Here is a 22,566-nt window from a genome sequence, read left to right as displayed (position 1 = left end):
TCGTGGACCTGGAGCCGTGATCTCCACATTGTTTCCTCTCTCCCTCGACTCTGCCATAAGCTTCTGTCCTGGCTGTGGTCTGGGTCCCTACCTGGATAGTCCTGCTCCTGGCTCCTCCCATCATCTTCATCTGCTCTTCCCTGTCCTTCACCTTCACCTCATCCACCTCCAGAGTCCCCTCCTGCCCCATATGTACTCTTTACTGCGCCAGCTGTGGGTTATATTCTGTTTGCTTAAGTTTTTCACTGTTCAAGTTCAAGTTCAGATTATTTCTAGAGCCTTCCTATCTTAATCCCCTCGCCGAAGTGTAGGAGTGGAGTAATCAGACAAATAAGTAGGAGCTATATTGTTTAGTGATTTGTAGACAAGTAGATTTTAAACTCAGTTTGATAATGAATTGGCAGGGAATGCAATTTTCAGTCGGGGAATAAAATGATCAAACTTTTTACATCCCTTCAGGAGTCTAGCTGCTGCATTTTGGACGACTTGTAACCAAGAGATTTGGGCCTTTGATATGCCAAAATAATAGGAGTTGCAATAATCCAGCCAGACATAATAAAGACATGGATAGTAGCTCCTAAAGAACTTTCAGAGAGAAATAACTTTGTGTTCTTCTCCTGTTTGCCTGCCTGTGTTTTCTAGTTAATTTAATCGCTTTTTAATTAGTCACCCACACCTGTTCTACTTTTCCTTTATTGCATTCTAGTAATCTCCTATGTATTGGATTTATTATTAAAGACTGCTGTCTTCTCCTGTGTCATGCACTTTATCCTACACAAAACCATTACATTTATCACCATCGTCTTTTATTTTATATTGGTCTTGCTGAATTCCAAATACTTATCAGAAAATTAACAAAGGACCTTGTACTTGTACACTTGTAAATGCTGAAGATGGTCATGTTAGGCAACCCTTGTTTAAGATTTGTTTACAAAGGTTTACACATATTCCCAAGTTCAGTGTGAATTAACAATTTCTTGGTGTTTGTACAATAAATTTACCCTGCAATGTGATATAACCAATGCAGAGATTTCAACCATTATTCACAAATATTTCTTTAGCAATTAATTGTGAACCGTGATTGTGTATTTACTTTGCTTTTTATTGCTAAGTATGCAATTTTTGTGCAGTTTGAACTACTGAACACAATTAGGACCAGCCTATTAACTGAAGTATCAAGGTGTTTAGACTGTAATTGGGGAAAGTGTCTCTGTCTATCTCTTTCATGCTCTGAAGGTGATGAGGTGCTTGTGCAAGTGTCTCACCTCTGGCTGAGCATGTTAATGAGCTTGCAGAATACATGTGTAATATGTCTTGAGTGCAGGAAAAACCTGTAATGTCAGTTAGCTTTACACTGGTCCTTTGAAACCCACTGTCCATAGACCATTGATTTCATAGTGTTAACAGAGATGTTCATGCCCCTTACAGCCACACAGAGTGTGTGAAACACTTCATGAACTGCATGAAAAAAAGTTCATTAATTGACTTTGATTGCAGGCCAGGACTTAAGCCCCTAATGTTTTTATAAAAGCCTTAGTTTTTCTTACCATCTTGTGTTTTACAACATTTTCATGCCAGGTCATGTTTGCCACAAATAAAATAAAATATCAGAAAGTCTGACTGTTTGTAACGTTAAACTATTCCGCAAGTGGAAGCTCATTTAAATTGTGAAATGTGATACAATCTGAAATTAAAGAGTCAAGATGTTTTTCTAATATACACTTACCGACAGTATGACCTTGGAAGGCCTTGGCTTTGAATCCACCATGATTTATTCTGCTCCGTGGGTGTCTTGGGTCACAGCCCTGTGATAGAATCATGGTGTCTTTACTTCCTTGAAGACTGTGAAGGAAATAATCTTCTTTTTTTTAGTTGTAACAACAAACATACCTTGTAGTTGACATTGCCTTTTAAGGATGAACTCCAGTTTCTCCACACATTCTGCATCTGTCATGGCCTCCACGAGCAGCCTCATGTTGCAGCACCAAAAGCAGAGCCTATGTTTGATAGCATCACATGCAACTCAGCAGAAAGCACTCTTCTGTGACTATGAACTATGTAGGTTTTATGAAGGAGCATACAATACTGAAGTGAAGTACCCACACATTGTTTGAACAAAGACATCTGCATGTTCCACACCCAGTGACAAAAAACCCAAACCTTTCAGTTAATCAAGATGATTTATAGCTGCACTTTGGCTTTGGGGATCTGTGTAGAATAATTATCATTTGGATGTAAATGCTACACTCCTCATATGAATTAGATTTCATTATAATAATGTTTTTAATGATTTTCAGTAGCTAACTCCTTACAACCATTTTATAATATATGGCCATGGACAATTCATAAATATCAGGTTATTCAGAAGTGCTATCAGTTGGAAGTGCATCATTATCCTGCTGTTGAAGCCGCAGAGCTGCACTCTGTACATGCCCTCAACACAAGAAGTGTGAAACACAGCTCTCAGCTTATCTGTTGCTTGATAGTGCAAGAGTTCTGCACACTTGTAACACACATTTTGAATACGTACTTAATATACATGAGAGTGGTTACAAACTGTACATCTGTATTAACTGAGTGACAATAGAAAGATATGGCACATACACAGGTTGTCTGTTGCTTCATTAAAACACTGATTGAAATGACGAAGAATTTCAGTACTGATTATTCTTTATGTATTCTTGTCCTTCAGGTCCCTTTGTGTGAATCTACCATGGACCCTGTGCTCTGTCTGATCCTGGTCCTGGGAATGGCTGTAATGATGGCCCATGCGTGCCCCAAGTACTGTGTGTGCCAGAACCTCTCGGAGTCGCTGGGGACCCTGTGCCCGGCCAAAGGCCTGCTCTCCGTGCCACCTGATATAGATCGCAGCACTGTGGAGCTCCGGTTGGGGGGAAACTACATCCTTCGAATCACAAAACAGGACTTTGCCAACATGACAGACTTGGTGGACCTTACTCTCTCCCGTAACACGATAAGCTACATACAGCCCTTTTCCTTCGGGGACCTGGAGACACTCCGTTCTCTCCATATGGATAACAACCGTTTAGTGGAATTGGGCCCTAATGACCTGCGAGGGCTGGTCAATCTGCAGCATCTCATTCTCAATAACAACCAACTGGGCCGTATCTCCGAGAAGGCGTTTGAAGACCTGGCTGCATCGCTCGAGGATCTGGACTTGTCCTACAACAACCTTCAGGCTCTGCCCTGGCATTCAGTCCGGCAGATGATCAACCTGCACCAGCTGAGTCTGGACCACAATTTGTTGGATTACATTCCCGAGGGGACCTTTGTGGATCTGGAGAGGCTGGCTCGCTTGGACCTGACCTCCAATCGGCTCCTGAAGCTTCCGCCGGATCCTATCTTTGCCAGGGCACAGGATTCTGAGGCGATGACCACACCGTTCGCCCCTCAGCTCTCACTCAGCATAGGTGGAAACCCACTTCACTGCAACTGCGAATTGCTTTGGTTCCGGCGTCTGGAGCGAGACGATGATCTGGAGACTTGTGCCTCACCTCCTGGCCTGAAGGGCCGCTACTTCTGGAACATTCGGGAGGATGAGTTTCTGTGTGAGCAGCCTCTGATTACTCAGCACACCCACCGCATGCTGGTTCTGGAGGGGCAGACCGCCAGTCTACGGTGTGAAGCCATCGGAGATCCCACCCCAACCATACACTGGGTGACCCCGGATGATCGACTGGTCGGGAACTCCTCTCGCACTGTGGTGTACCGCAACGGGACCCTGGAGATCCTGATCACCACTTCCAAGGACTACGGGACCTTCACTTGCATTGCAGCCAACCTGGCTGGTGAATCAACTGCTTCAGTGGAGCTGTCAATTATTCAGCTACCCCACATAAGCAATGGCACAAGCCAGGCATCGCATCCCAAGTCCCGACTGTCAGACATTACCGGCAGCTCCAGGACCAGTAAAGGTGCTCCCAAGAACCAGCCAGAGAAAGCAGTGTCTGTGTCTGAGGTGACCGCTGTGTCTGCCCTGGTCAGTTGGTCCATCAGCAAGACTGCTCCCAAAGTGAAAATGTACCAACTACAGTACAACTGCTCAGATGATGAAGTCCTCATCTACAGGTACCAAGCAGAGTGGATTCTTTCACATCTTCAAGCAGAGTGACAGAATTACTAATTCCAGAGAAAGATGTGCCACAATTAAGCAAACTGTGGGAATCCAAGAGTTTTTTGGTTTGATCAACTTTAAGTAGAATTGGGTGTGTTTTTTGTCTGGGGGGGGGATTTATTCAAACAACAAGCAGGTGCCCTGAAAGTTTTAGATGATTCTGAGACTCCATGGGTAGATAGTATGTCAATCCTCTGCTCGTTGATGAGGTTGTAGTTTACTATAGCAGCTGCAGTGTAGTGTTAGAAAGGGAAAACAGACTGAAGGAAAATGTCAGTTAAGCCATTCACCCATTAATATTTGAAGAAACTGCTCATTGGCAGTAATTTGTTGTGGCATCTTTATCAGAGTTGTGCCAGTGTGAGAGATAAATTATTGATTGCTTTCTTCATAATGGTTCAGTGAGCTGCTCTGGGAAATGTTCTGAACAGCATAATGAGTAAATAAGCTCTTACTGTGGCAGAGAATACACTGTCATAACCAGCCGAACATGATAAGATTTCTAGGACAAGCAATATTTCTAACATCGCTCCAAGTAAAAATGCAGTGCGTCACAACAAAATCACAGCCAGGCAGAACAGTGAGGCTAAGATCTCTGTTTGCAAGCTCTCTCACCCTCTTAAGAGCATGAAACTAAGAGCACACACCTTGTGTTTCGATGATTTCTGTGATGCTTCTCCAGATGGCATCTTTTATAAGGCTTTCTTTGTGGAAGGATTTGTCAGCATTGGACTTTAGAATACATGAAGCATGGGATTTTGGTCCAGTAAGTTTTTGGTGTGGGCCAGGCTACTGGTGTGACGCTTTCTGTAAAAAAGAGATCGCTTGTATGACTTGTGCCTGCTTCAGGCTCATTTTCAGTGAGCTCTCTTCAACAAACATCTGCTCAACAATATTCAATACTTCATATTCAAAGCACATGCCTTTACCTATAATAGCATTTGCTAATTCCTTGCATGTAAATATGTGACAGATAAACGTCTGTTTCATCATGTTTAGCTGGCATCAATACATACAACTGCATAAATATCCATTGTTAAGTCATATGGATAGTCCTGTATTTGGTTCCTGCGTCTGAATGCAGGCTATATGCATACATAATATTATAAGTCAATTATGTTTACACCGGCCCTAATAAATGTATAATAAAAGTGTTTGTTCACATTTGGCACCTGGTGATTCGAAGCATTACCAAGAAACATTAAGAAACTTCCTTAAAATACACTTTAAAACTCAGTATCTAGCTTATTTCATTGCTAGAATTGTTTCTATCAATTCACTTACCTTTGCAAAATTTGACACAGTTAGAGCTTAACTGAACATTATATGCCTTTAAAAAAAGGTATATGTCCAAGTACAGTTCTTCCTCTGTTGATTTGACTCTTTTCTCCAATGTAATGTTATTGTTCTAGTCAATTAACACAGCTATCGAAACACAAACTGTCAACAAATCAAACAGTTCAACTTTACTGCAAAATGAAGCACTGTAAACATATTTATTGATTCATTTTTTTATTTATTTTTTTATCAAATATAAAACTTTTTTTAAAACCTGCACAAATAAAATTAATACCATATATACAGTTCAGTTACAGGTTTTCACACAAGCAAAAAGCATTTTTAAGGAAAGGGATAAGTTAAAAGGAATCAAATATTACTAATAATTTATTAATGTAATAACATATAAATATCTTAATGTCTTACTTGTTTAGATTGTTAAAATGCATTAGTTTCTTGTTGATCCACTGGTTGACATTTCAATTTAAGTATTTTTTCAATGATCTGCACAAAAACAGCAGAAATGCTTATTGAACATGCAAATTCATCCTCTGCCAGCAGGTGGCACTTTTGGAGTGGCAGAATATAGCAGTTATATAGTCTCTGACTGAATATTTTTCTTAAAGAAAGATTTAATTGTTCCATTAATCTATAATGCAATGCTTGTCTTACGTTCTCCAAATTGAAGACCTACCTGAATCATAAATAAGACTTAGTTGAAACTTTTAAGACTTTTGTGACCTGAAATTTGAAACTAAATTTAAGACGTTGGTGGGACTGAAGTGCATGCTGTCAGGAGAGTTCTGAACCATTCGCTAAATCTGCACATTCTGCTATAATCTCAACTGATCTCATCTGTTTCTCAGCTTCTCTAAAGGAGAGGCTATGGTTTCTTACATGCTCAATTTGGGTAACTCGGATTTCATTTGCAATTTGTCTGTACTTTCTATATCTCCTTTCACCCTGCTGTCCACTTCCTCTCTGTCCATGTCTTCTTAGTTTCTATACCAATGCCCTCCACTCCCCTTCTGTCTTCTCCCTCTCCTCTCTTCTTTTCTAACATCCTCCTCTCTGCTCATCTCTTTCTACCTGTGGCACTCTTCTTCTGAAGAGAATGGATTCAAAAGTAACTGAAGTTCAGATGATAATAAACAAAAACACATTTCTGATTCAAGATGATCACACATGGAAGATCCAACATCAGAAGCATCTTTCACACCACTTCTGGCCACAGTACGTCTTGAGGTCTGGCCATGTGCCTCACTGGAACTGAACACACCACATGAAAGGTCTGGGGTTAGCAGAGTGCCGCACATTCATCAGACTGCTGACTCTTGAGTAGAGCTTCCAGTGTGAGAATGACAACACTAAAGCATGACTGAGCATGGAGAGCGCTAAACAGATCGAATGCAATAATGGCCCAATAATTCTGAATAAAATATGCATTCTGCTAAAATATTTATTGTTGGACATTAAATGTGACACACAAAAATTGTAATACTACATATAAGTTATTTTTTATCATAGCAGTAACTGTAATTCAGATGTAAGCTGCTAATACAGCTCAAATCAGTTAAATCGTGTGTTCTTATCAGTTAAAATATAATCTGATTTCTATTTAATTATTATTTATAATTCAGTGGTTTTAACTTTTAATTTAGTGTTTGAAATGCTTTACTGCTTTAAGGAGCAATTTTATATGGTACTGTGTTAATGTTTTATGTGAGAGAGTCAGTGGTAATATCAGTGTGTTCCTATTGGTCAGTGTTACAGGAACTTAGCTTAGCCTGACCGTTAGCCTGACCGTTAGCATTCTCCGGATCTGGTGTTTCTCTGCATACACTGACAGAGTGACTGAGATTGAGCTATGGTAAATTTGCTTTATGAAACCAAATCAAGTGAAAATAATTTAGATGATCTGAAATAAACCTGGCTTATTTGTTCATGAGACCCCAGATCATGCATCTGAAGAGCTTCATTAGCTTGATAATTAAATGTGCCTGCTAAGTTAACTAGCATAAGTCCACAAATACAAGCGTGTTCTACTTCAGAGAGATATTTCTTGGCAATTGTAGTGTATATCAAATATTCATTCAGTAATTTCTATGCGGCTCGGTCTAAAGATCATGACCACATTTTGGACAAACTGGACAATGTATAGGAATATAAATGTATAGGAGTAGTGAAAAAATAATTCTCTGATTAAATGTTCAAATGATATTAGCAAAAACTAGCAATTTCTGGTATCTCATGATCTATAGGTGCAAGAAGAAAAAGAAGAATACATACAGTACAAAGACAACAGAGGCTATTGCCCCATCAGGGCTTGGCCCCTAAATATACTGAAATATATTCTTACATGGCAAACTAGAGTTTATATTTTTCAATATACTGCATTATTTGCATGGACCATGTATGGCTTTATAGCAATACATATACAAGCTATATAGCAGTAAAGAAAATGTTTCACGTAATAGTAAAAGAAGAACTATATGTGAAGAAATATTCAATATATGAAAAGCAGCAATTCCTTTTGAATTATTTAGTATATTGTAATATATTATCAATATATCATTCTGTATATTTTCAAGAGGTTATGTTGATCAGTCATTTATAAGGATATATATTTTCTTTGCATAAGGGTAGACGTCTGAAACAAGACTAAAACTGTAAAACATAAATATAAAATACAGTTAGCAAAAATAAAAATTGAAAGCATGATGAAAAAATAGTTTCAATAAGAGTCATAGCCGTGTGAATTATGGGTGCTGAGGATGCTGCACGTGCCCCTTGATCATCCCCAAGATACTTAACTTTTGTGATAGTTTTGTGATTCGTTATTTATTAAACTGAACAAATATATAGCCTATCTATCCTATATATATCCATAAACTCTTCATGACAGCAGAAGAGCTTGGACAGTGATCCTTTCGCCAGCGACCCACAGATCTAACGTGTGCAGAAGTGAACACTTACCACGCTCTAGGCGTTCTTGCAGTGTTTTTACTTTCCTGCACTATGGTTTAAGATAATTTCTTTATTAATATATGTGTGTGATACTGGGTAGGCCATCTGTTCGTGGCAGCAGCACAGATGGGAAGAAAAAATAAAGCCAATTACTGTTAGCTGTCAGCTCAGCAAGGAAGAACTTAAGTGTAGTTCACGTAAAAATCAGAGCCGTCCAGTCATGGTTAGTGCACGGGTAAGCAACACTTTAGGATATTTGACTACTAGAATAAAATCTTGTCCAGTTTGTACTGTAGCTTTTTCTCTGAAATAGTTGATACCAGGATAGTAAGAATGACCAACAATAAAATCATTCAGACAGTTAAAATAACAGTTCAACAGAATCAGATCAGATAATGCTGAAGAAATGAGCAATAACATACACATACTTTATGCATAGACTTTTAATGTCTGTGTGTTCAGAAGTAATAAATGCAGTAACTTATAGCAGAATACACAGCACTGATTGTGGATGCCAAAATGTTAATACATACATATATATATACTTATATATACATGCATATATATATAACTGTTATATATGAAATATAAAATACAACTATTCAAATAAGGACATGTAAAAAAAAAAAAAAAAAAGAATGATTGTAGTGCAAAAGAGCTTATTCATACTGATTTAAAGTGGCAAAAAGCTCAGAGATCATTAATTTATTTAAATTGACATAAGAGGTAGGTGAATGAGGTAGTGAGCAGACCAATGCTGCACAAAGTGTTTGGTGCAGGTCACAGTTTGTCAAAAGAGTTTAATTAAGGAGACATGCAAAACGGGGCTCTAGGAGCAGAGTTGAAAAGTACTTCAGTCTGAAACATGGCAGAAACACTGGTCTATAAAATGTATAAACTAATTGTAAAGTAGTCTGCAGTGAATAATGCTAATAACTGAACTCTCACAGTATTGATTCAGTTGATGTGAACTGTGTGTGATGTATAATATAATGTGTTTGATTAGTTTGTCATTGTGTGTTTCAGGATGATTCCTCCCTCCAGTAAAGCCTTCCATGTAACAAGCCTGGTGTCTGGGACTCTGTATGACCTGTGTGTGCTGGCCGTCTGGGACGACTCGGCCACCACACTCACTGCCACTAATGTGGTGGGCTGTGTGCAGTTCTACACCAGGGACCTGTACCCGCTGTGCCAGTCTCTGCACGGGCAGCTGTTGGGCGGCACCATGATCCTGGTGGTGGGTGGCGTGATCGTGGCCACGCTGCTGGTGTTTATCGTCATCCTGATGGTGCGCTACAAGGCAGGGGACATCGGAGGGGGCGGAGAAACCCCTGTCAGCAAGCTGAGCAATGTTAGTGAGACGTACTCTCAGACCAACGGAGGGAGGCCGGGGCAGAACGGAGTGCCTCTGCTGGCACCCAAGCCCAAAGCCAGCATGCAGGATGAAGCGGTTGAATTCAAGTGTGGTTCGCTCCAGAGCAGCATGTCCTCTTCCTCCTCCTCTTCCTCCTCAGGTTCAGCAGATCCCACGTCCTACAGCCCCAACAGTGCCCTCGCCAACATCTGGAGGTCCGCGCCTCCTAAGCCTCGCACTAACTTAGACCAGCTTCTAGGGGCCTTCACATCGCTGGAGCTTCGGGGCCAGACCAAGGAGCCGCGTGCGCCTGTAAGCTCGGCTAACACAGCTGCTGCTTCGGCCCCAGCGGGCCCGACTGACAGGGAGCCTCTGTTGGGCCGGACGCTGGACTCACGGCTTAGCAAGCTGCTCATGTTACCTCTGGACTCCAAACCCAAGAGGAGCCACTCGTTCGACATGGGTGACTTCACGGTGTCGACGGCACAGCAGCTGTGCTCGTACCCGCGCCGGATCAGCAGCATCTGGACTAAACGCAGTCTGTCGGTGAACGGCATGCTGCTTCAGTGCGACGAGGAAGGGGACAGCTGCGGGAGCAAAGGCACCACTGAGAGCTCCGAGTGGGTTAAAGAGAGTACTGTATAGGGACCGAAACTACAGGAAGAGAGACGATATAAACTCCATCCTGCATGACTCTGAATATGTATTTTTATTTTTTTATTGTTGTTGTTCACCTTGCCATATCCAGAACAGATGCATCATTCAGAGGGTGAATTCACGAAATGGTCGCACCACTCTAGATACAGTTTTTCAACACAAAACACGGTCAGATCCTTCCGATGACCCTTGGTTTTCAGCATGATCAAGCACATTGTAGATTGAACCTTATTCACACAATTTGCCTGCTGCAATTAAGTCCAAAGTATTTTACGCATACACCAGCGTCCGCATACAAATAGTTACCATAATAGTATGTGCACACTGTACGCACACAATCTGATTTTTTGTAAAAAAAATTGTGCATATTTGGTACATGCAGGTCACATATGCACATTAAATTAGTTTTGCACCAATCTGCAATGCTAGCCCGGGCCGCTGTTTACAGTAGAAAACCAAACTGAGGAGATGAAACAACATCAACAAACTAGTGGAGACTGCAGCAACAATAGCATTAACAAGCATTTTTGTGTGAGGGGATTATGAGATCGCAGCAGCTTTAGTTAAAAAAGAGCTTTTTATCAGACTAAGATCAAGCTTTGTTCAGCGAACCTGGCAACTTTCTGTGTTCATGCACACTGTCAAGTACTTTCAAAGGCTACATGTTCAACTGAACACATATGCTAGTGTACACCTAAAAAAAAGAATGCATTATATTTTGGGCTTTACACTTCATCCCTTATGTTTATTCAGAAGAGATGATTTTCTGTTGAAGCAGTTATTCATCAATTAAAGAAGAGATTATAACCATCTGTATATGCGGACACATGAGGACCTTCTGTATTTTAAAGAGTTGATTCAGTTGTCTGGATCATAGTGCTGGACTGATGCTGTGCAGTCACAGGAAAGTTTGTCAGATCATGCTGGTCTGAAGCATCCGAAACTTGACTAAACCGACGGGAAGCAGATTGTGTGGGTGTCTTAGTGACGTTAAGCTCCTGACACACCAACATCAGGCTAAAGACTATAGACACCTGCTGGTATAGACAGCTCATCACAGGCTGTACCTGCTGTAGTGTACCCCAGACAAGCAGGACATGAGGCAACAACACAGCCGTCTGCAGTCACCGCTAGTGCTTTCTTCTCATGATCTGCATGATCTCCTAAAGCTGCGCAGGCGACTGGTCGGTGGTCACGATTCCTTCTTAGCGAATCCTCCCAGTCTGCTGTGCTGACTCACTGGTGTGAGACGTGTGTGTGTGTGTCATCTTCATGTCTTAACTGTGTCTGAATCGTGCAGGTGGGAATGAATGTGGAAGACCTGTGGGACGGACTGGTGTGCTGCTGCAGTTTTCTAGGCTGGAATGGGAATTGAAGCACATAGACAGGAAATTGCCATGAAGATCCGCATAAAGACTCTGTCAATATCTTTATGTACAACACTGTTTATATGTGTTATCAATATACAAATTTATATATTTTTTATCTTGTTGGTCAAATGCACCTCTTTCTTGATGAAAGAGAATTTTCTGAAGCTTCATGGTTTATCTCACTCTCTTGAAGTTCTTGTTCATTCATTTTTGAGAAATCGTGTACAGTTTCAATGAATCCTCAGATATTTGAAGCCGTCTGTTTACATGTGATGTTTTCTACATTCCTGTATTTACAAAGGTAATGAATGGAAAGACATGAGACCATAGTAATGAAAACGGCTGTGTGAAAATATCATGAAACATGTCTATTGTGTTATTTTAAGTCACTTAAGCTTCTCACACAGAGGCACTCGGGGGCCTCGGCTAGCTTCCAGGGGGCCGTCAGATGACTTAAAAGTATTAAAATGAATAAATATGAATATATTGAAATTATCTAAAATAAAAAGCTGTATTTGCTTTTCCCACCTCAATAAGTATTTTTATTAGATTTAATCAGAAAGCATACAGTGTTTTGAATCTTGTGTTGGAAAGTGGGGGGCTGTAAAAGGTTGAGAAGCACGGTCCTAGTTCACCCAATCAAAGACAGCTGAAAGAATCGGTGTGCATCACAGTATTGCTCTGGGTTCACTGGTATTCATCCTGCTTCACTTAGGCAGCATTCACACTGCAGAATGCGGTGTCACTCCTCTTCTGAGTGTTTCATCAGCTTCTGCTCAAACACAGCTCGTCTATTAACAGGAGTCACTCTGCATTATACAGCACAGTTCCTCCTGAAGGATTCAGCCAGTGACCACTGCATTTATGTGGAGTTCAGGAGGATGCTGACGCTCGTCTGAGCTGTTGGAAAATCACAGAAACAGAGGTCAGTGTCCCAATTCATTATGTCTTTGATATTTCTTTTTCTCCACTGTAGCCCTGTGGATCTTCACCATGTCTTCACCAGACAAGACCGATCACACGCTGTCACATGAGTCTGCGTCACTGAAACTGAAACCTGAAACTAGAACACAACCACACAGACATGCATCCACTAAAGTGACAGTGAAGCTGCCCAATAATGATAAAGAGTGTTTAGCAACTGAAATGAAAATAGTAAGATTTTGAAAATGGTACATGGTTAAAATAAAAACAAATCTAAAAAGCACAAGGAAATGGTGATAATCACAACTTCAGATTTATTTATTTATCAGAATTAATTATTAATATATTTAACAGATTTATTAATTTATTTACTCTTCCTGAAAATAAATAAAATCTAATTTTGATAAATCAGTAAATTATATATTTCACAAATGAAAGATGTTTAATCTCTTTTATCATATTTGTGTGTGTGTGTGTGTTAGTGTGTGTGTGTGTGTGTGTGAGAGAGAGAGAGAGAGAGAGAGAGTGTGTGTGTGTGTGTTTGCTCTTGTTTTTGTATCATATCAGGACACAACTCTGTATAATGTCATGGGTATGACACAGGTATTACAAGGAGAGCGTGACTTATGAGCACATAACCAATGTCCCCATTTTTCAAAACACTTATAAATCATACAGAATGAGTTTTTTTGAGAAAGTAAAACTGCACAAAGTTTCCTGTGAGGGTTAGGGTTAGGTGTAGGGTTGGTGAAGGGCCATAGAATATACAGTTTATACAGAATAAAAACCATTACACCTATGGGATGAACACACTTTACACAAAAACAAACATACCCCCATACACACACACACACACATTTAAATCATTGTGTCTTAGTAGGGACTACATAAAATAAACTATTATTATTGTTATGATTATGTAGCCATTGATTCTGTCAATGGAATGAAGCGTATGGAAAAACAGAAAGTGGTTCAGACTGGCTCATGTCCTTTCTCCTGCGTGTTTGACTGACTTGTGTCTCGTGTGTCTGACTCTTTCAGAGAGAGTGCTTCAGCATTCAATCACTTCTCTGTTTTTTACAGATGATAACATTAAATGCCTAGGACAATGTGTTCATGCCCAGTACTTTCTCTTCTTCAGTATAAATAAAGATTCAAGTGGAAATAGAGTGGATTAAATATTATAGACGACTTCCCCAACAAAAGCACATGGCTGGATCAGTCACGGTGTGCCTCTGGTCTGTTGTGATGGGTAACAACATGCAACCAACCTCATGAGCGAAGATAGTCAGGTCACCTTTATTTATAGAGTGCTTTTAACAATACAGATTTTGTCAAAGCAATTGTACAGCATTAATTAGCAAAATAATGAGTCAATATGACAATAATAAACACTCATTTGGCAGTTCATCATTGAATTCAGTGATGTCATCATCTCAGTTCAGTTTAAATAGTATCTGTGCAACCATTTTCAATCAACCAGTGCAGTGTTGACAGGGGGTCTATAGTAGAGAATGAGTGGAACTGTTCCTCAGGGGGTCTATAGTGCACTGTCTGATGTGAAACTGTAGCTGACGGCTGAATGGTTGCAATTTTATCTCTAATAGTATCGATTTTAGAAGTAAAGTAGTTCATAAAGTCATTACTGCTGTGATGTTGGGAAATGTTCACACTTGTTGAGGCTTTATTTCTCTTTAATTTAGCCACTGTATTGAATAAATACCTGGGGTTATGTTTGTTTTCTTCTAAAAGAGAAGAAAAGTAATCAGATCTAGCAGTTTTTAATGCTTTTCTGTAGGATAGGTTACTTTCCCGCCAAGCAATACGAAATACCTCTAGTTTTGTTTTCCTCCAGCTGCGCTCCATTTTTCGGGCTGCTCTCTTTAGGGTGCGAGTATGCTCATTATACCATGGTGTCAAACTGTTTTCCTTAACCTTCCTTAAGCGTAAAGGAGCAACTGTATTTAAAGTGCTAGAAAAGAGAGAGTACATCATCAAGTTGTTCTGAGGTTTTGGATATGCTAAGGAATTCGGATACATCAGGAAGATAACTTAAAAAGCAGTCTTTTGTGGTAGAAGTGATGGTTCTTCGAAGAAGTAGAATTTACAATTTTGGCTAAATGAAGTTTGCACAGAACTAAATAATGATCTGAGATATCATCACTTGGCTGAATAATTTCAACACTATCAACATCAATTCCATGTGACAGTATTAAATCTAGAGTATGATTTCGACAATGAGTAGGTCCTGAAACGTGTTGTCTAACACCAATAGAGTTCAGAATGTCTAGAAATGCTGATCCCAATGCATCTTTTTCATTATCGACATGGATATTAAAATCACCAACTATTAAGACTTTATCTGCAGCCAGAACTAACTCGGATGTAAAATCACCAAACTCTTTAATAAAGTCTGTATGGTGCCCTGGTGGCCTGTATACAATAGCCAGTACAAACATAACAGGGGATTTATCATTAACATTGGTTTCTCTGGATAATGTTATATGAAGCACCATTACTTCAAACCAGTTATACTTGAAGCCTGCCCTCTGAGAAATCCTGAAAACATTGTTATAAATTGAAGCAACTCCTCCCCCTTTGCCTTTTAGACGCGGCTCGTGTTTATAACAGTAATCTTGGGGGGTGGACTCATTTAAAATAATGTAATCATCAGGTTTTAGCCAGGTTTCTGTCAAACAGAGCACATCTATATTATGATCAGTTATCATTTTATTTACAAAAAGTGTTTTCGTAGAAAGGGATCTGATATTCAATGCAGGTTAACAGTTAACAGTGCGTGGTCTGCAACAATATTTTAATGATGTGTAAATACATTGGCAGAGCCATACTGACACTTTATAAATTAAAGCCACACAGAAGATGCCTTTCTCATTATTCCTTTATTCCTAAACACTGCAGGGATGATGTTATTTAGACCAAAACCCAGAAACAAGTTCACTTTCCAGTTCTTCTGGTTCCATCGTCCTGAGGTCAATGGGTTTTCTGAATGGGTTTTTTTGGTTAAATGGCAGTGAACACAAACATTTTATTCTGTGACATAAAATGCATCAGTAATACCCCTTGTGTTTTTTTTTAAAGCTTTTATTTGTTGCTAAAAAGTGTCCAAATAACACTACAGAGGTTGTCTGAGACATTAAACATCACTCTGAACAGGTAAAGTCATAAACTGTTGTGTTTATAATTCTGTTAATTGTATTTAAGCTTCAAAAATATATCATAATGAACAAACACCATCATAAACTGGTGCTGGTCACAGAGCTGATTTTCTCCAATAATCCAAAAGCCAATGGAAAAATCCAAAGACAGCCTTGGAGCTCTTAAATGGATAGATGGAGCTCTTAGCCTGGTAATTTAATCATTGTCCTATAAAAGAGTCCAGAAACCCTCATCCAGTGACCTGCGAGCATATGCATTATTTACTGGCTCGACCTGTGCAGACTTATTTTAGAGGAAGTTTTTAGAAAGGTCCCTATAGTGACTGTTTGGATGACTAAAACATGCTGGTCTTCAGTTGATACACACCTGCGATCTTCAGTGCTGTGCTCATGGAGAATGAAGCACACGTCTGATATTTATAGCCTGGAGAAGCAGCTACATCCATGCTGAGAGCATCTCAGTCTTCAGTGAGTCCTCCGTGCTGATGACACGTTTGGCAGAAGCTGTAATTGTGCTACAGGAACTCATTCACAGACCCAAGATAAAACCAGGATCAATGAGAAGGACGTGCCATAGTGGACTGTCAGCAAACACACACTACACGAGCATCTCAGGACACGACTGATGATTACAGATGCCCTCCTTCTCTTTAAGACAATCACTGAATACTGTCTAGATCTTTACCATTACATGGAAATAACACTAACAGGATATTACATAAACTTCAGTTTAATAACTACTGCAGCACCAGTGTTTCAGTCTATAAAACCACACATATAGTGTGTGTGTGTGTGTGTGTGTGTGTGTGTGTGTGTGTGTGTGTGTGATTTATGACGCAGTACTGCCCTCTTCTGGACAGAAGATAGAAGGCGTACTTATTTTTATATAAACATTTTAACCATTTTGTCATACACCAGAATGTTAAACTGCATGATATTCCTGGATTCTCTTTCTTTATATCACACTGAGACGGCTGCACGCAGACTGATTTCAGAGGATGGTCAGTGTCTCCAGAAAACCACATAAATGCATCCATTCTGCACTAATGAAGTAAATGCTGTTAGCTGCATCTCCTCTCACATCTCTCGTGTTCCTGTTTGTTTCATCCAATAAAGCCACACTCTAGTTCTCAGTCTGAGTATCAGGACACTATCATACTGCAATTAATGCAAATCAAACACTTCAGGTTGTAAAATATAAAAGAGGCTGTAAATATTATTATTTTTTAAATCTGACATCTACCAGAGTTTTATTTTACCTCAGTTGACTGGCTGCTATTCCTCTTGCAGCATTCGTGTAGTTTCCATTGACATGGCTACAGTGATGAACTACAAAAGAAAAAGGTTATCAATTCAAACCACATGCTTTACAGCAGAGAACAAAGATGCTGCAAAATGCTACTCGCCTGTTTTTGGTTTTGTTTTGTTTGTGTGTGTGTGTGTGCGCGCGTGTGTGTTTGTGCACGTGCGCGTGTGTGTGTGTGTGTGTGTGTGCGTGTGTGTGTGTGTGTGTGTTCACTACTATTTTATCCTATCATGATGATAGTCTTATTCTATATGATATTACTGTAGAATGTTTCTGTCTTATTCAGTTTTGTACTGTGCTTGAACTGTGTTTAACAGTTTTGAAAGCAGTATGTAAACATGCACATTTGGTGGATTTGGTGGTGTGTGTGTCAAAGTGAGAAAGAATGCATGTAATTTGAAGGATGTGGTCGGTGAATGCATTTTGTGAGTTTTGAAAAGCACGCAGTCGTTATCAAGACGTTGAGTTGTTTGAATCAGAGAGAGAGAGAGGTGAATGTGTGGCTTCCTGAATGACTCGTGCTGCACATCTGGTCTGAGTATGAACTGTTGTTCTTCTGGGATCTTAACAGACTGTAAAAACAACAGATCAACCAGTCAGTGGGACTTTGCAGGTGAAAATGCTTTATTGATGAGAGGTTAGAGGAGAATGCTGGTGCAGTCTGACACAAGGCTTGAGAAGTGTTTGAGAATCAGCTAAAGGAGCTCTCAGTAGTGTGCACCTCACAGGTGTCTATGTAGGGTGTGTGCCGGACCACAGAGATATGGCCTGCTCTCGTCTGGAGCTCATGCTCTGTGGAAGATTCTTGAGGATCAGATTCAAAGCACAGGGAATCAATATCAGGAAATATCATTTTTTAATTTTTTAATTAATTGTACATCAGAAAGAAATCTAATTCTCCTGTTCTGAAAGAAAAAAATAAAAGAAACAGATATTTCCTATCACTTTCAAAATGATCTCAGATCAAACTGAAATTTTTAACATCTGGAATGGAGTCATTACCACAACAAATCCTTATAACTCACAATATGACAACAGGTGTCAGCCAGAGTTTATTAAAATAATATGCCATGTATTATTATCATCCACACCAGCACAGAGTAAAAACACTATTACAAGGATAAAAATAATACACAGACTTTAAGACTGCAATGCATGTCATTCTGAAATGAACTGAAGCTATATATATAAATAATTTTAAATTCTTTGCATATGTGAAGATTTTTCTTTTTATTAAAAAGGAAGGTAGTTTCTTTGATGTTCATTTATGAATGTAGCACCTTGACAGTAAGACAGTTTTTAAACTATAGCTCCATTTCTCTAATCTTGATGCACAAAACATACAAAACATACACATACCCAGCCAGCAATGACATGTGTGGCCCAGATGGGTTAAGTACAGGGTCCATGGTTACTGTGTGGGCATGGGTTTTGGCTGGGTGAAATCAGCGGGTCCCATGTAGGATTTGTAGTATGAGTCCCACATAGGAAGCCCATATGAGCTGATTACATGGGCCCCATAAGGGACTGGCACGGGCAAATTGGGCATGGGTTTGAACTGGGAACACATGGGTCCTGCATGGCAGAGGCGTAAAGTAACTATGTAGGCCTATTGAGTTATGTAATTACTTACTGTACAAGTTTTAGTAACTTGTAGTAACTCTACATGTAGTCTAATCAAGCATGATGAGATTGAGTAATTGTAACTCAATACATATCAAGTCACGCTAGTCACCAAAGAACAAACATGACATACATGTAGATCTTTTGCAAAAACAATCCATCAGTCATTTTTGTTAGTCGCTCAGAAAATGAAAAATGTAACTTCCCAAAAATGTAAAAAAACATTAAAATAGATCAAAGTTTACGCTGTGTTTAATTATACTGATTAGTGGACTCTCAGAAAGGTTTCAGGCCTACCGTAACAGTGCCAGACGCCTGTCCCTTGGGGTAGAAACACATATTTAGACAACTAGGTATGCTCGATATTATTGGGCGATATTGGCTTTAAGATTCAATATCGGTAAATATCGGTATCGGTTTAAAGATCATTACAGAGCCCACTTTAAGCCCATAGGGGCATTTACGGTTGAATCCTGGTGCAAGCCCACTTTGAACCCCTTTACGCTGGAGGGTGGGGGGGGGGCAAATGGGTCTCACATGAATTACCCATTTAAGACCCACATAAGACCCTTACAGGTCCCACTTAAAACCCATCTTGGCATCCACGGTTGACCCCGTGTGGATCCCGGGTGCAAGCCCATTTTAAACGCCCTTTAAGCAGGTGGGGCCCAAATGGGTCTGTCATGAATTGCCTAATTAAGACCCATGCAGTACCCCCACAGATCCCACTTTTAGTACGTCTGGGCTTCCACGGCTTGCCCCAAGTTGGACCCGGGTGCAAGCCCATAATGGGGCCCACATTTGCTGCCCATGAAGCCCTCATCTGAGCACCACACGTCATTGCTGGCTGGGTACTGTATCTTGCAAAAGCAAACACTTCCAAAACTATTTTAACTCTATTAAAATGTTTTTTTAGTGTAGTAACTCTGAACACAATACATGTCAATCTACAGAGCGATGTGAAGAATGTAAAACACTTCTGCGTGTTCAGAGAGCAGTGGAGCACAGGAGTGTTTTACACATTTACTGTTTACACTGTTATACAACTGAACTGAACCAGTCCTGAACTGACTTGAGCTCTATTATCACATTCTTGACATGTCAGAGATGCTTTACAGCTGAATTTGAATGTGATACTATTGTGAAGCTGCTCTGAAGCAATCTATATTATATATTGCATTTCTATAATTATATTTTTATGTATTTAATTTGTACCTCTATTGCTGCTGTGTAAATACCCTGTACAACCTGTTTGCACATTCTCCTCTTGTACATTCCTGCTCATCTTAATATTTATCAAGTCTACATTATACTGTCATGCACATTTTATTTTATAAGCCTTTATTTTATTTTTATTTTTTGTCTTCTTCCATATCTCATTATTTTGTATAATTTTCTTGTGTTTGTACTCTTTAATAATTGCCCTCTCTAATATAACCATGTACTGTATGTGACAAATAATAATCTTGAATCTTGAATAAAGTGCTTTAGAAAACAAATATGACTTTCAGAGATGACCAGAGCTGGTCCAAGGCATAAGTGAACTAAACCACTGATTTATTTATTCATCCATTCTGTGTGTGTGTGTGTGTGTGTGTGTGTGTGTGCGTGTGTGACATATTATGTCAGTGCATTATCCTGCTGGAAGTAGCCATCAGAGGATGGGTACATGGTGGTCATAAAGGGATGGACATGGTCAGAAACAATGCTCAGGTAGGCCGTGGCATTTAAACGATGCCCAATTGGCACTAAGGGTCCTAAAGTGTGCCAAGAAAACATCCCCCACACCATTACACCACCAGCAGCAGCCTGCACAGTGGTAACAAGGCATGATGGATCCATGTTCTCATTCTGTTTACACCAAATTCTGACTCTACCATCTGAATGTCTCAACAGAAATCAAGACTCATCAGACCAGGCAACACTTTTCCAGTCTTCAACTGTTAAATTTTGGTGAGCTCGTGCAAATTGTAGCCTCTTTATGATGTCAGAGTTTGTTTGAAATGGAGCTCTGTTCAGCTGCTTTATTCTGACATGGTTTCATTTAAGGACTCGATCTATAGTTGCCAAACTCACACGGTTTATATTTCTAAATGCTTCGTGATCTGCAATTACTGCTGCCTGGATTTCACGCAGTCTGACTGCATTGTTTGCCAATACCATATCTGGGGGCATCGGACTGGAATATATATTTCCAGGGGGGGGGATCTATGCATAGGGCCCGGGATCTTGTGGTAGTGGTATACATTACAGTAACACTGAATTACCTGTGTTACACACTCCTCTTCCTCAGGCCTCTTACTCTTCTTCTGTGCCTATGGGCTCTTGGATCCATGCTTGCAAACAGCAACACAGAGGTGGCATCTTTTATAGATGGATGACGACCGATTGCTGATTGAAGAGTTGTGCAAATGAGTTTCACACAGGTGCATAGAGATTTATAATTAGGCGAGTACTTTCTATCAGCTGTAAATAGATTTTATTTTGTTCAACACAGTGAATCCAATAGAGTTTGGGGTCTTTCAATGAGATCTGTGGTAACTGTTTTTAAAAAGGGTGTGAAAAATGTGTGAAACAAATGAAAAAGTGTTAAAACATTTGCAAGAGATGACTTAATGTAATAATGTGATGATGAAGATCAAGCGGATCCCAGTTTCATTTAGTGTGTCTTAGCAAATGAGAAAACCTGTAAGTCTTGGAGGCGTACTGCACCATCATGACAAACTGTGTCCCTTTAATAAACACATCATCACATTTCTAGATGCACTTCATGATGCAGTTGGACAGGATGCACCAGAGCAGCCCAGGTGTGTTGTTGCCAGAACTGGTTCACCAAACATGATCACTTTAAAATTATGTACTTGACCCCTTACTCACCATTTCTAAATCCTATAGAGGAATTGAGATGGTGCATATATGACCACCATCCACAGGTCTGTATGCCTCTTCTGCAGGCAAGGGAACAGACCTTCAGAGACTGTGAGGTGAGGTCTATCCAGGGATGGATTCCACACACAAGGGGATATTTCCCCCGATGATTAGCGAGAGAAGACATTGCTTGTGATGTCGATGACGGCAGGATCCATAAGCCCACTTGACACAATTGTGTTTTTCTGTGTTTACAGTAGTGTATTGTTTGTTTTGATTAAACTGAATTTACTGTACTGTAAAACATACTACTGTAATGTAATGATTTTGAAATCAGTATTTCATTTTGTGGTTGTGAAAACATACCCTCTGTGGAACGGAGTAAAAACATTGAAAACAAAAGACTGCAGTGTTTAATATAAAGCAGACCAGTGTGATGCTGCTGATCTGAAAGTGTTTCATATGAGTCTAGTGGGTATCATTTTATCATCAGTGACATTTTGACAAAGGATTGTTAGGTTTTGATAGCAGAGTTTCAATTTGACAGATGTATTTCCCAGAGTTGTGTCTTATTTGCTTGTGTGTAGAGTTTTGACACAGTTAGCCAAATTTAGCAAAACGTGAAAGAAATAGTCAGAGACTGTAAGAGCTTAAGGTTATTTACACTGGCCAACCTTTGGGGTCTTTGCTATAACTAGCTACTGAGGCATATGATATTGAAACATATACAGTATTAACAGTCACAGTCACATCGCCCTGCAGCCCAGGACTGGTCACCCACTGAAGATAAAGACAAGCAGGTGGAGCTGGTCAGGAGCTGGACGGGAGACTCCTGGGTCTCGAGGTGTTACTGAGACTCATTCTGTGGTCTGTGTGGGTCCTAACGCCCCAGGCACACGATACTGAAA

The 22,566-nt window shown here is 39.9% G+C and overlaps 1 protein-coding gene across 2 annotated transcripts in view; it reads left to right on the top strand.

Moving 5' to 3' along the window:
• The window catches only part of LOC113063482 (leucine-rich repeat and fibronectin type-III domain-containing protein 2-like), a 75,216-nt gene extending 62,935 nt beyond the window's left edge, over window positions 1-12,281 (top strand). Inside the window, exons 3-4 of one of the 2 annotated variants that reach the window (XM_026233919.1) lie at window positions 2,693-4,089; window positions 9,407-12,281. In XM_026233919.1, the coding sequence (XP_026089704.1) occupies window positions 2,714-4,089; window positions 9,407-10,379 (2,349 nt within the window). In that variant the 5' untranslated portion in view covers window positions 2,693-2,713 and the 3' untranslated portion in view covers window positions 10,380-12,281. The remainder of the gene's footprint in view (window positions 1-2,692; window positions 4,090-9,406) is intronic. The other variant, XM_026233920.1, reaches the window with a different exon arrangement.
• Window positions 12,282-22,566: the final 10,285 nt, after the last annotated feature.

This window comes from Carassius auratus, chromosome 45 (genome assembly GCF_003368295.1).
Source record: "Carassius auratus strain Wakin chromosome 45, ASM336829v1, whole genome shotgun sequence".
In the NCBI taxonomy this organism is placed as follows: domain Eukaryota; kingdom Metazoa; phylum Chordata; class Actinopteri; order Cypriniformes; family Cyprinidae; genus Carassius; species Carassius auratus.
Note: the sequence above shows the minus strand (reverse complement) of the source record. Positions and strands in the feature narration are given on the sequence as shown.